Below are 15,048 nucleotides of genomic sequence, written 5' to 3' on the forward strand. Positions count from 1 at the left end.
AATAGCCGCAGCAAAGGAAGTGATTAGAAAAGCGTGATAAAAAACAAAAGGTGCAAGTGCCAATGTGCGTAACCCAGGAGGTTACTGCGCCTCTGCTTCCATCATGCTTTAGCTCATCCAGTGCAAGATATTGGAACATGGGAGAGTAGCAAAGCAGAGAACCAAATCTGGTTAGGGTGAGCGGGCTAAATGGAGCCAAAAAGCCCTTCACTATGAAAGATATACAGCGTAAAGCCTTCTGAAAACAGGAAGGTATTCACATGCCCCATGCTACTAAAGAAAAATGATGATGACTTAGAACAGTTAACCATGTAACACTTTTTTTTACATTGATTGGTTTTAAACTACCTTTAAAAATGTCTGAATTTCTGACAATCTGTTTATACAAAAGCCCTGTTAAATCCCAGTAGGAAGAAAAGCAATTCACAATGGTTTCATAACTCTCTAGTGAGAAATAAAAAACAAACTTAATGCAAATTTCTTAATGCATTTAAATGATACAACAAATTGTTTGCTTTTTATGTCTGTAGGGATGTGAAAACCTTAGACACCCTTACACTTTATTGACAGGCACATCTCTAGCTATTTGGAGACCTAAATGGGTCCTAAAACACAGTTGGGAGGGGTACTGTGTTCCTGTGCTTATGTAATCCCTGCAATTCACACAGTGACCTGAGTGGTGCTGTGCCAGAGTATAAAAGGGTTAGGAGCCATGCGGTCTGGAGTCCATTTGCTGCTAAATCCTCCCTCTGTCTGCAGCAGAGGTTGGGAGCGGTGGAACTCATCTTAGTACTTAGTAAGTGTTAGTTATACTCTGTTATAGATCACTCTAGGAGTGACAGAAAGGTTAAATAGTTGAGCAGCTCAAGGCTCCACCGAGGAGATTAGTGGGATTAAGATCCCCGGGTATTACTAACCCAGAGAGGGACTTAAGTGTTGAGATTAGGGATAATAGGTTCCCCCCTAAGAGCACCAAGAGTTTCTATCGACTAATTGATCCATACCTGCTGTTAATTTACTCTTTGCTGTGAGTATATGTCTCCTTTGTGCTGCTGTGTTAATCTAGGTTATATATTCCATTGTGAATGTTGCTATACTGTTCAATAAATCTAGTTCCTTGTTTAAGCAAAACAAAACCACTGGCGCACATCATTGTGTTACTGCACCAAGTTACAGTTGCACTACACCCTGCCTCCACCTTGTGCGAGGGCTTGCCCCTGGGAAAGAGAGCTCATAGGTGGTAAGAGCCCATCAAGGAAAGTAGCTAAACCGCTAAAAGAATAAAGCAGTTTACTATAGTGCTACATTTTGGCGCCCAACGTGGGGCTCTGAAGGGGTTAACTGTAATTCCGCACCGCAGCCTAGTGTGACAGGCGCTGCGAGTGCGGACCCAAGAGGCAAAAGGAGGATTTTGTGGTTTTTACCTTCGCTGATAAGTTGTTGGAACTGGGCCTACTCTTCCAAGAGGGAACATTGTAGGTCATCATGCCGCTACTTCGTCCCCAAGAGGTGTACGCGTGGGCGGAAGCAGAGCAAGTTAACCCCCGCTGTGCCTTTGCAGTGGATCGAGTTCCCACCGGCTGCAGCGTAAAGCTCATGCATCCTACCCTCATTTACCATGTGAGGTTAAAGGGCATCCGACTCGTGATGGAAATGGAGTCGAGAGTCCTGGGGTACCGGGCGAGACTGTACTGTGGCCCCCGGGAGCTAGGGGACGATGAAGGACCGTATACTGTTTACCCGGTGGGAACTTATCCCCTTGGCTGCCCTGTTGTATATGCTGGGTCTGCAACCTCCCTGCCACTTGCGCTGGAGGTAAAGACGGAACCTCTCGATTCCGCCACAGTGGTTAGTGGACTGGATTCCCCGGGAAAAGTAGAGGCCCTTAGCTCAAGTGCAGGGACGATGCTGCCTACTCTTGTCATTGCTGGGACAAAATACCCGAAGCTGAAGGTTTTTTCGGGAACTCTCCCTGTCCCTGAAGGAGAGCAGGGTTTTGAAGAGTGGCAGGAGGCTGCAGTGCAGATGATAGAAGAATGTCCATGCCCTGAGGGGGATAAACGGATCCGGTTAACCGAAAATCTGCGCCCTCCTGCCAGTCAGGTGGTTAAGTTATTTTGCAAGGCTCACTTAAAAGCTTCTGTTAGAGATTGTCTGAAAGCACTCGAGGAAGTATATGGGGCTTGTGACAATCCGCATAATTTGCTCCATATGTTCAGAAGCTTGTATCAAGAGGAGGGAGAGCTTGTGTCCACCTTTGTGCGTAGGTTACAAAGCAAGCTATGGACATTAGTTCACAAGGAAGTTATCCCTGTTGCTGAGGTTGATGAGATGCGACGCACCCAACTTCTACAGGGACTGCAGGCAAGCCATCCCATAGCCATGGAGCTGCGTATTATGTATCGGCAGGGTACCCCGCCCGAAATGGGTGCCATCATGGGTGTAGTAAAAGAAAGGGAAGCTGAACTTGAGAGAGTGTCCGCTCACAGTAAGAAGGTGACAACTGGGAGTCTTCCCTCTGCTCAGAAGGATCTAAAGGGAGCCCTTAGGAAGACCCCAGATTCGTCCCTCCGGCCTAGGATGGCTTCACTAGCCAAGACTTTTAGTGCTACTGCCCAGCTAGACTGCTTTCGATGTGGACATCAGGGCCATAGAGTGTACCAGTGTTACCCGTCAGTTGGCTCGGGTGAATTCCACAGTAAAGGGGGTCAGTTACCTTCGAAGCGAAAGGGCACGCAGAAGGGTTGGAAACCTCTGAACCTCCCTGGGGTGGGACGACGGTGTACTTTCAGCCTGCTTGTGAATGGTGTCCCGACCACCGCACTATTTGATACGGGTTCCCAATTGACCATTATACATCGTCCGTTTTACCTTCAACACCTCAGTCACCTTCCCTTGCAAACAGTGGGTCCTGTACCGGTGTTTGGTGTGGGGACGGGCCCTACATACATGGATGGCTGTGTGGAAGTACAACTGCACATCCCCGGACTTGTAGGAGACAACGATCCCCCCATCACTGTGGTTGCTTATGTGAGTCCCCCACCAGGAGGTAAGGAAGCGGCTCCAGTCATTGTTGGCTCCAATGTGAAAGCTGTTGAGGAGGCGTTTCTACGATTCCTTCAACCCCGGGAGGGAACCCCATTAACCGTGTTGCCCGTATCTCCAGAGTTGCAAGCAATTTGCCAAACTTTCGCTCCCGAGTCACCTGGGGGTTGTATAGGAAACCCTTGGTATCCGGTGGAAATTCCACCAGGGGGAGTACGGAACCTACGAGTGTATGTGGAAATTGTGTCTACTACCCCTGGCAGTTACTTTTTGTTGGAGACTGACCCGCACGAAGCTGTCCGAAATGGTTGGGAGATAGTTCCTGAGAGGAAAGATTACCGGCGTAAATGTCCTCGTACCGATGTGGTCACAGTTAAAAACATTACCTCTTATACTGTTACCATCCCTGCCTGGTATACGGTTGGACATTGCTACCCGGTGGAGAGTGTTAATCCCTGCTCAGTTCCTGAGGGGAAAGAGGACATTAAACTTAATTTCAAGTTGGAGGAGGCTGATGATCCGATGGAACACCGTCATATGCTTGAGCAGAAGTTATTGCTGTACCGGGATGTTTTCTCCGTAGATGAGATGGATGTGGGTTGCGCTAAACGTGCTGAACATAGTATCAGATTGAGTGATGATACCCCTTTCCGAGAGAGGTCCAGGCGCATACCTCCTCGTGATCTGGAAGATGTTCGGAAGTATTTGGACAAGATGAAGGATCAACGAATAATCGTTGAATCACGCAGTCCATATGCCTCACCAATTGTGATCGTACGAAAGAAAAATGGTAGTGTTCGCCTATGTGTGGATTACCGAACATTAAATAGACGCACTGTCCCAGATCAGTATACGCTACCCCGTATTGATGAAGCACTGGATGCATTACATGGTAGTGCATGGTTCTCTGTGATGGACTTACGCTCGGGGTATTATCAAATTCCCATGAGTAGGGATGACCAAGAGAAGACTGCTTTTATCTGTCCTTTGGGGTTCTATGAGTTCACCCGCATGCCTCAAGGTATAAGTGGGGCCCCTGCCACCTTTCAGCGTCTCATGGAGAAGGTGTTGGGTGATCTGACTCCCAGGCATTGCATAGTCTACTTGGATGATATAATTGTGTTTGGCTCTACTTTGGAAGAACACGATACCAGGTTGTTTAATGTTTTGGATCGCTTGCGGCAGGAGGGTTTGAAGCTTTCTGTTGATAAATGCAAGTTCGCTCGTAAGGCGGTGAAGTTTGTGGGACATATTGTGTCTGCAGAAGGCATTGCTACTGACCCCGAGAAAGTGGCAGCTGTCCGAGATTGGCCGAGGCCAACCAATTTGACTGAACTTAGATCCTTCTTGGGATTCTGTGGATATTATCGGAGATTTGTAGAGGGATATTCCAGACTTGCTCATCCCTTGAATGGCTTGCTGGCAGGGAGTGCTTCCAAGCAGACCCATTCTGTCCAGCCCCCCCTTAAAGATCGGTGGTCCACCGATTGTGAGGAAGCTTTCTTAACTCTAAAGAAAAGACTCACGGAGGCTCCTGTCCTAGCTTATGCTGATCCTCAGAAACCGTATGTTTTGCATGTTGATGCCAGTTATGAAGGACTGGGCGGCATTCTTCATCAAGAATACCCGGAGGGTCTGAAGCCTGTTGCCTATGTTAGCCGAAGTCTTAATCCAGCCGAAAAGAATTACCCAGTGCACAAATTGGAGTTTTTGGCGTTGAAATGGGTAATTACCGACAAACTGCATGATTATCTCTATGGGGTTAAGTTTGAGGTAAGGACAGACAATAACCCATTGACTTATATCTTAACGACTGCTAAGTTGGATGCTGCTGGGCATCGGTGGTTGGCCGCTTTATCCAATTATCAGTTCTCTCTGAAGTACAAGCCTGGTCCTAAAAATGTAGGTGCTGATGCCTTATCCAGACGTCCTGGTCTACCTCCTTGTCTGGAAGAGGATGAATGGGAGGAATTACCTAGTTTGTCAGTAGCTGCTCACTGTGCTACTGCAGCTATGAAGAATGGTCAAGTGGCTTTTTCTGAATTGCGGTTGGTGGATTCCTTGGGAGGAAAAGAAGATTGCATTCCTTCTATGTACGCATATCCTACGACGTTAGGAGTATCCCAGAGTCTTCAACTAAGTAATGGTGATATGATTCGGGGACAAAAGAGAGACCCAGTGGTTCGGTATGTCCGAGAGGCTGTCGCCAGAAAGGATCCCGAGCTTATGAGAAAGACTATACCTAAAGATAGTCGGATATTCTTGAAAGAATGGGACAAGCTGAAGTTTATTGATGGGAGTCTTTATCGGATTCAGTTGTTTCATGATCACCCGGAGAGGAGGCAGTTGGTGTTACCTCAAGTTTATCGGCGAATGGTATTGAGGAGCTTACATGATCAACATGGTCATCTAGGGGTGGAAAAGACTTTTGGACTGATTCGTGATCGGTTCTTCTGGCCCCGAATGAGAGAGATGGTGGTCGAGTACTGCAGGCGTTGTGTCCCTTGTTTGCAAAGAAAGTCTTTACCCACTCGGGCTGCTCCTATGGAACACTTAAAGAGCACTGGGCCGTTGGATTTAGTCTGTATGGATTTCCTGTGTATTGACAAAGACTCTAGTGGGATTGGAAACATATTAGTTGTGACTGATCATTATACTAGATATGCCCAAGCCTATCCCACAAAAGATCAGAAGGCCGCTACTGTGGCTAAGGTGTTATGGGAGAAGTTCTTTGTCCATTATGGTTTACCCAATCGACTTCACTCTGATCAGGGAAGAGATTTTGAGAGTCGGTTGATAAAGGAACTACTAGATCTGTTAAATGTGGCTAAGAGTCGCACGACTCCTTATCATCCTGAAGGAGATGCTCTTCCTGAGAGGTTCAATCGAACCCTGTTGGACATGTTGGGTACTCTTTCGGTCACAGAAAAACCCTCTTGGAGTCGTCATGTAAGTGCCCTGGTTCATGCCTATAATTGTACCCGGCATGAGTCCACTGGGTTTTCGCCCTATTTCCTTATGTTCGGAAGGGAAGCACGACTGCCCATAGATGTACAGCTGGGGGTTTCTACTGATGGAATTGGATGTAAGGAGCACTATCAATATGTGAATCGCCTTCGGAATAGCTTGAAGGAAGCTTATTGCCTGGCTGAGGAAAATGCTGCAAAGGTCAATGCTGGGAATAAACGTCGGTTTGATGCTAAAGTACGGTACCGTGAATTGAAGCCTGGAGATAAAGTGCTTTTACGTAACTTAGGTCCCAGTGCAAAGCATAAGCTGGCAGATCGATGGAGGAAGGAGTTATTTGAGGTAGTAGCCAAGCTACCCAGTGTTCCGGTGTATCGGATTCAGGGTACGGATGGAAGAGTCAAAGCTTGGCACCGAAACCATTTGCTGCCTGTTCCTCAGGTTCCTCAGATGAATACTAATTCCGAAGTGGTGGAGGACGATGGTTTGGTTCCAAATGATGGTGTAAGAGAAGAAGAAGTTCCATCTACTACTGAAAGTGGAGAAATGCTTGCACTTGGTGAAGGAAGTGATGATATACTTCACGGAGGTGAGTTAGATATTGATGCCCCTCCCTTCCAGCCGCATTCTCCAGGATATCCAGCCCCTGACCCAGTGGAGTGCAGGGGGTCTAACCCTGAACCATTGAGAAGAGGTGATCGGGTTAGGAGGCCTCCTTCCCTATTTACTTATGACACTGTGGGTAGGCCCACTTATGGGGTACCTGGATATTTTGGTCCTTCCTCAGCTGTGATGAGTCTGATTGATGCTCATGCCAGATTGGTACATATGATGCCTGTATGTTGTTAGAGATGGAACTATAAAAGGATTTTTCTTCAATTTACTCCAGTTGGAGTTAGACCTATGGACTGTCTTAGTAATACCTGCCCATTGGGTAGGTTCATTCCATTTTTTTTTCTTCCTCCTAAGTGCATTTGAAAGAGGACTGTGGGTTCGACTATTTGATGGACTAGAATACTGATTGTGTTTGAACTGCAGTATTTCTAACTTGTTTTTTTTTGAAAAGGTCTTGCATGATGTGCCTTAACTGCTATATTGATTCTTTGAAGGTGCCTTGCCGGGACGGAAGGAATTCACCAGGGGGAGAATGTAGGGATGTGAAAACCTTAGACACCCTTACACTTTATTGACAGGCACATCTCTAGCTATTTGGAGACCTAAATGGGTCCTAAAACACAGTTGGGAGGGGTACTGTGTTCCTGTGCTTATGTAATCCCTGCAATTCACACAGTGACCTGAGTGGTGCTGTGCCAGAGTATAAAAGGGTTAGGAGCCATGCGGTCTGGAGTCCATTTGCTGCTAAATCCTCCCTCTGTCTGCAGCAGAGGTTGGGAGCGGTGGAACTCATCTTAGTACTTAGTAAGTGTTAGTTATACTCTGTTATAGATCACTCTAGGAGTGACAGAAAGGTTAAATAGTTGAGCAGCTCAAGGCTCCACCGAGGAGATTAGTGGGATTAAGATCCCCGGGTATTACTAACCCAGAGAGGGACTTAAGTGTTGAGATTAGGGATAATAGGTTCCCCCCTAAGAGCACCAAGAGTTTCTATCGACTAATTGATCCATACCTGCTGTTAATTTACTCTTTGCTGTGAGTATATGTCTCCTTTGTGCTGCTGTGTTAATCTAGGTTATATATTCCATTGTGAATGTTGCTATACTGTTCAATAAATCTAGTTCCTTGTTTAAGCAAAACAAAACCACTGGCGCCCATCATTGTGTTACTGCACCAAGTTACAGTTGCACTACACCCTGCCTCCACCTTGTGCGAGGGCTTGCCCCTGGGAAAGAGAGCTCATAGGTGGTAAGAGCCCATCAAGGAAAGTAGCTAAACCGCTAAAAGAATAAAGCAGTTTACTATAGTGCTACATGTCCATTTGTAAATCGTCTGAAATTGTACATTGCCTCACTTGTATCATTAAAAGTGTAGTATTACTTACAGATAAAAGGGTGATTTTCTTGATATATTGTTAAGGAAAAGTATCACCAAACACATTTGGTTGATAATATTAAAATAGCATTGTTTCACCTTTATATTTCATTTTCTAATATCAATAATGAGATAATTTCTTAGCAATCTAATATATTGTAGTTCCTTACATGAATATGGTTGTTCAAAACAGCTAGTCACTGCGAGAACCACTACTGTATCTTTCTTAGTACACAGATAATTACAGTTAATGATCAGTAGTTGACTTTGGGAATTCCACCAACCACTGTGGTACCATCAGCTGAAATTAATGGCCTTGAAAGCACTAGCTAATGAAATGCTTAATTGTTTCATAAATATTTGGAATCTTTGGTGCTTGCTTAGCTGTTTTGTAAAATACTAGTCATATATTTTAAAAATAATTTTTATTAACTCATATTATCTCAAGATCCCTTTCACTGACCAATAATCTAAGCTCACATTTTCTCAAATCTGACTGTACTGTATTTGAAGAATAACTCGAATCAAGCAATATTTGAGTTTTAAAGACGCACAAACTGGAATATCCAATTCCCATTAACCTCAGCAGTATCTCAGGTGAAGATTTTACATTTCTAATCAATTCAAGTTCATTATATTATAAATCTTGAAAATATGAATTTGAAATTGTGAAAAGTCAAATCCCACGACAATAAACTGCAAATGAATTGTGGAAATGTAATTAGTCTCTCCCAATCTGTTGTGGCTTCCTGTAACCTCGCTTGCTTCATGTATCCATTTCCAAAATCCCAATGCCCCCCCTCTTTTTGTGTATTCACTTAGACACAAAAACCAACAGACAGCAATAAGATGGCTGTTTTTAAACAGATGACCAGTAAATGCTATGTAGTAATATGTTGTCTGATTATGTCTGTTTATTAGTCCTGTAGCAAACTTTATTACATCACCTATTTAAATCACCTGTAAGGTTTGCACCAGGTTTAATAACATATAACTACCAATATGATTAATTAAAATTGGTCTGTAGATAATTCTAATTGCTGACTGGTTTCTAAAAGTTATTGAAGTAGCAGTTTCTACCACAAACTGAGCCGAGACACAAGTCTTACAAAACAAAAAGACGCGCGACAAACTAAACATCACCCACAGCAGCCAATAAGATGTGAGCCATCCCTGAGCCAACCCACTGGCTATATAAGGAGCTGCAGAGGCGGCCATTACTCGTGGCGTTTCTGGTAGAGGTAGAGAGAGCAGGATAGTGAGAGATTTGTGTGTGATTTAGCTAGTGGAATTTGTGTAGAGAGCTTTTTTTTTTTCTGAGTCAGTGCAAGTGGAGGTTGTGGATTTCAGTTTACTGTTTTCCCTCTTCTGCTTGCCTGCTCACCACCCAATAGCCCTTTTTAGGGCTAACTGTCTTTGTCTTTGTCTGTGCTGGTGTGTGTACTCCTTGTGGGTGCACACTTCTGCTGAGGGGATTTAGTTGAGGGTTTTATTTTTTTCTCCTTTCCTTCCCCGAAATATCCAAACCCCCCCCTTATATATATATATTTTTTTTAAGTTCAGTTGCCCAATATAACGGGCCGTGGGAGAGGGGGGATGGGTGGTGGTGGTGGTGGTGGGAAGAAGGGTGGGATAGGGAGGGGTGGCCGAGGAAGAGGCCGTGGTGCTGGCCGTGGGCATCCAACCCCACAACAGCCATGTGCCATGCCCAGTCTGGGCACTGTAAATCAGTCGCAGCACAAGCTGCCATCAAAGCAGCTGCCATCACAGCAGCAGCTGCAACAACAACAGCAGCAGCTGCAACAACAACAGCAGCAGCTGCAACAACAACAGCAGCAGCAGCTGCAACAACAGCAGCAGCAGCCGCAACAACAGCAGCAGCAAATGCCACAGCAGCAGGTGGCTGTGGGTCGCAGCAGCGGGGCAACTGGTCCACGTAGGACTGTGCCCGATTTTTTTGCCACTGCTTCGCGACCCATACGGTCGCAGCAGGCAGAGGCAGTGGTAGACTGGCTGACCCAGGCTACCTCATCTGCAGCGGGCACCAGTGAGCGGCAGGAGGTGGCATCACCTGCTAGCTCAGTGTGGGATGACACCCCATTCCTCTTATTTGATCCTGAGGTGGACTTGGGCCCAGACACCCTGGATCTTTTTGATGATCAGGCAGGAATGGGGGGGGCATTCATGTCTGATGAAGAGGAGGAGGTGGTCATGTCACAGCCCACATCAATAGGGGATATTGGGCAGGGTCCCCTTATGGCAGGGCAGCAAGTTGCTGGTGTGGGGTCAGACACCAGCATGCTGGATGTGGGTATTGATGCCATGTATGAGGCAGGGTCTGGTCTGGGGGAGGACGATGACAGGGACAGACCCTGGGAGCCGGCTCCAGAGGATAACAGCAGCAGTTCAGGGGGGGAACTGTTTGTTGTTGATGAGGATGAAGAGCCGGCTCCACCGACCACTGCTAGGGGGGGCAGGCAACAGGGCAGCACTGCGCCTAGGTCCAAAGCCTATGTGCGTACGGGTGGGGACCATCCTCAACCCTCCACAGCAGGCAAGGCAGTGGCCCGCACTTCAGCAGTGTGGGCTTTTTTCACGTGCCAGGCAGAGGACCAGGCAATAGCAGTGTGCCAGCTCTGCCGGCAGAAGGTTCGAAGGGGGGCAGGCAGGGTCACATATGGGAACATCAGCTTTAAGTTCCCATATGAAACGTCATCACAGGATGACGTGGGAGCAGCACCAAAGTGGCAGGGCACCGGGTGGCAGTGGTGCTTCCTGTCCACCTCCTCCCATTCCTCAGGGAAGAGGTGCTAGCTCCCCAGACCCTGCAGCAGGTGAAGAGGATTCTGGGGCTCACAGTCGGAGGCAGCCACTGTGTAGCTCAGCCTCTTCTGCAGCCTCCTCCTCCTCAATGCGGCCCCTGTCCCGCCAGGTTTCCCTCCCCCAGTTCTCAGCCGCAAGACGCCTCTCTCCCCCAGCCACCCCCAAGTGCAGAGGCTTAATGGCTGCCTGGCAAAGCTTCTGGCAGTGCAGCTGCTGCCCTATCAGCTAGTCGAAGCAGCCCCCTTCCGACAGCTGATGGCTTGCGCTGCCCCTAACTGGCGGATCCCCAGCCGCCATTATTTTGCCAGGAAGGCCGTCCCTGCCATCCACCAGCATGTGGTTGAGAATGTGTCCCTGTCGCTGGATCATGCTGTTGGCGGCAGGGTGCACTGCACCACTGACACGTGGACCAGCAGGCATGGGCAGGGGAGGTACATAACCTACACTGCGCACTGGGTCACCCTCATGAGTGCTGGGGAGGGTGCAAGCCGGGGCGCTCCCCTCAGGCTACAGGTGCCTCCCCGTGGGGTACAGGGCAAACCCCACATGTCCACTTCCTCCTCCTCCTCCTCCACTATGGATGAGCCACCCCTGAAGCGTCCCCGCAGCTACGCTTCAGTGCAGCACAGGCGATGTCAGGCTGTGCTGCAACTCCTCTCCCTGGGCGAGAGGAGTCATACTGCACCTGAGCTCATGGCTGCCTTCCAGACTCAGGTGCAGCGGTGGTTCACTCCCCGCCAGCTCCAAGCAGGTAATATTGTTTGCGACAACGGTCGCAACCTGCTGGCCGCCATCCGCCTAGGGCACCTGACCCACATGCTTTGCTTTGCACATGTCCTCAACCTTGTGGTGCAGCGCTTCCTCAAGAGCTACCAAGGGTTGGGTGACATGCTGGAGAAGGTACGTAGGGTATGTGCCCATTTTCGCAGGTCCCCCACCGCCAGCGCGGGATGCAGCGGCAGCATAGTCTGCCACCCCACCGGCTCATCTGTGACCTGCTGACGCGCTGGAATTCCACCCTGCACATGGTGGAGCGCCTCGTAGAGCAGCGCTGGGCGGTCAGCAATTACCTGCTGGAGCACAGTGCCAGGGGTACTCAGGGGGCGGATTTGGGGTACTTTAGTGCAGAGCAGTGGCAGCAAATGAGGCAGCTCTGCCAAGTACTTGCCCCCTTTGAGCAGGCGACACGCTTTGTTAGCAGGGACAATGCGTGTCTTAGCGATGTCATACCCCTGGTGTTCCTCCTCAAGCGCACGTTGGATGGGCTGCTAGAGGAGGGTGACGTGCCTGAGGAGGAGGAGGAGGAGAGTAGGCCCCGTAGGCAGGCAGAGGGGGCTGAGGAGGAGATGGTGCCCCATGAGGAGGATGAGGGAGAGGAGGACTGGGTGCCTGCGCAGCATGGGGAGCAGGGCACATGCCACCCAACCACCCCAGCTATTGTCCGCGGCTGGGAGGGTACAGAGCAGGGGCAGGTCGAGCCAGATGACCTGCTGCATCTGGAGGGCAGTCAAGAAGAGGTTGGTCGGGGGCACCTCTTTTACATGGCTGCCCATATGCAGACTTGCCTCCGAAGCGATCCCCGGGTCTGTTCTATCAAAGACCGGGAGGATTATTGGGTGGCTACTTTGCTTGACCCACGGTACAAGGGAAAGGTGGGGGAGTTCCTTGTACCCAGCCAGAGAGAGAGGAGGATGGGTCAATTGAGGAAGGCTCTGTGCTCAAATTAGTGGAGGCCTTCCCCCAGTCTGACACTTCTCAGGCCTCCACTACTCCACACACCCAGCAGAGACGGGGGCCTAGCAGCAGCAGCAGCAGCAAGGGCGGAGATCTCATGGGTGTGTGGAAGAGCTTTTTCGAGCCTCAACGGCCAGCAGCAGGCCCAGTCAGCACCCAAAGCCACCACCAGCAGCGGGTGGAGCATATGGTGGCTGACTACATGGGGTCAGTCAGCGTGCAGGATGCCATTCGCCCTGACGATGACCCCATGCATTATTGGGTCTCGAGGCTCGACCAGTGGCCAGAACTGGCACAGTACGCTCTGGAGGTGCTGGCTTGCCCCCCTGCCAGTGTCCTGTCAGAGCGTGTCTTCAGTGCCGCAGGTGGGGTGGTCACTGAGAAGCGGACACGGCTATCCACTGGCAGCGTGGATAAGCTGACATTCATTAAAATGAATGAGGCATGGATAAGCGGGGATATCCAAGTGCCCATTGCAGACAGCAGAGACTAGCCTCCTCTCCTCCTTCTCCTCCACAGATTTATCCTCCTCTCTCCATTGCTGCCCATACTCTCCTCCTCAGTAGTATTGCCCATTCCCCATCTGTCTGCACCTGCTGCCCTTGCTGCTGCTGCTGCTGCTGTAGCCTGCTACTAGCCCTAGTAGTACTGCTGCTGTGCTGCATTGTCGGCAATTTTTTTATGGTGGGGGCCTATCAAAGCTCCTACTGCTATCGTAGATACTACTGCTGCATTGTCGGCAAATTTTTTTAGTAGTTGAGGCCTAACATGGCCTCTAAATATGTTTCTTCGAATACTGCCACATTGTTGGCTAATTTCTTCTGGTTGAGGCCTAACATGGCTTCTAAAAATGTTTCTACGAATACTGCCACATTGTTGGCTAATTTCTTCTGGTTGAGGCCTAACATGGCTTCTAAATATGTTGCTTATAATTTTGCCGCTAAGTTGGCTAATTTCTTCTGGTTGAGGCCTAACATGGCTTCTAAAAATGTTTCTTCGAATACTGCCACATTGTTGGCTAATTTCTTCTGGTGGTTGAGGCCTAACATGGCTTCTAAAAATGTTTTTTTCGAATACTGCCATATTGTTGGCTAATTTCTTCTGGGGGTTGAGACCTATCATGGCTTCTAAAAATGTTTCTTCGAATACTGCCACATTGTTTGGCTAATTTCTTCTGGGGGTTGAGGCCTAACATGATTTCTAAATAGGTTGCTTTTAATTTTGCCGCTAAGTTGGCTAATGTCTTCTGGTGGTTGAGGCCTATCATGGCTTCTAAAACTGTTTCTTCGAATACTGCCATATTGTTGGCTAATTTCTTCTGGGGGTTGAGGCCTATCATGGCTTCTAAATAGGTTGCTTGTAATTTTGCCGCTAAGTTGGCTAATGTCTTCTGGTGGTTGAGGCCTATCATGGCTTCTAAAAATGTTTCTTCGAATACAGCCCCATTGTTTGGCTAATTTCTTCTGGGGGTTGAGGCCTGCCTCATTTAATTCTTCTGGCTCTAATAAAATTGATTACAACAATGCTTGCTGCTTGGTTGTCAAATGTATTCACACTATTATTACCCCTGAAACGACTGCGGCCAAAAGTCCTTTGCCTCTGTCATTATTCTTTCTTTTGAAATGATAGGAGTGCTCTAAAAAATGTATACAGGGAGGGCATGTGTGTATAGCAGTAACTGAGTGGAACATAGGTGCGAATTGCTCTTCCCATTGATTCCAAAGCAAAACATGGCATATATACATTCATCACTGTGTACAAAAGTAAGGGAAATGTTTTAATGGTAGTCCCAAAGCCATGTCTGGTCTGGGAGTCAAAATAGGCCCTTGCATTCAAATTACACAGAGGCCCAAACAGGCCCCAAACATCAGCCCAGTAAATTTGACTGGAAACCAACCAACCTGGCAACCCTGGGTGACACAAACATAGCCATAAACTCTACTTAAATTCATGCTGTAAGTAATAATTTAGATTGAATTTGTCCTCTATGAATGCTTTTGTCCTTGAGTTAAATAAACGAGACAACACAGTTTGCTTAATGGAAAGAGGAATTTCATTCCTAGATGATGTCCATCTTACATCCCACTTTCAGCTGCATCTGCTATTTTGCGACTTTCAACTTCACAAGCAGTCTTGTCCCAGTTTGCTGTCCATAACCTTCAAAGAGAACACACGCCATCCTTTGTTTCCAAACACTTTACACAACGTATTCATAGATCCAGTGCAAAGCCCTTAAAGGGGTGGTTCACCTTTAAGGAAACTTTTAGTATGCAATAGTATGGCAAATTCTAAGCAACTTTTAATTTGGTTTTATTATTTGCCTTTTTCTTTTAAGTTCTGACTCTTTGCAGCTTTTAAACGTGGGTCAATGAGTTGACCCCAACTAAAAAGCAAATACTATGTCAGGCTACAAATGTATTGTTAGTCATTGCTACTTTTTTACATTTAGGCCTCTCCTATTCATATTCCAGTCTCTTATTTAAATCAATG

General features: G+C 47.7%; 1 protein-coding gene across 1 annotated transcript; it reads left to right on the plus strand.

Annotated features, from left to right (window-relative positions):
- Positions 1–579: 579 nt before the first annotated feature.
- On the plus strand, positions 580–7,012 carry LOC121394126. Its single transcript, XM_041564131.1, has one exon. It carries the CDS (start codon positions 1,486–1,488, stop codon positions 6,859–6,861), a length of 5,376 nt encoding a protein of 1,791 aa, XP_041420065.1. The 5' UTR covers positions 580–1,485; the 3' UTR covers positions 6,862–7,012.
- The last annotated feature ends 8,036 nt before the right edge of the window (positions 7,013–15,048 follow it).

This window comes from Xenopus laevis, chromosome 5S, assembly GCF_017654675.1.
Source record: "Xenopus laevis strain J_2021 chromosome 5S, Xenopus_laevis_v10.1, whole genome shotgun sequence".
Classification (NCBI taxonomy): domain Eukaryota; kingdom Metazoa; phylum Chordata; class Amphibia; order Anura; family Pipidae; genus Xenopus; species Xenopus laevis.

Bases quoted from the DNA above. Each gene is read 5' to 3' on its own strand.
- LOC121394126 (XM_041564131.1), top strand. From the start codon at position 1,486: ATGCCGCTACTTCGTCCCCAAGAGGTGTACGCGTGGGCGGAAGCAGAG.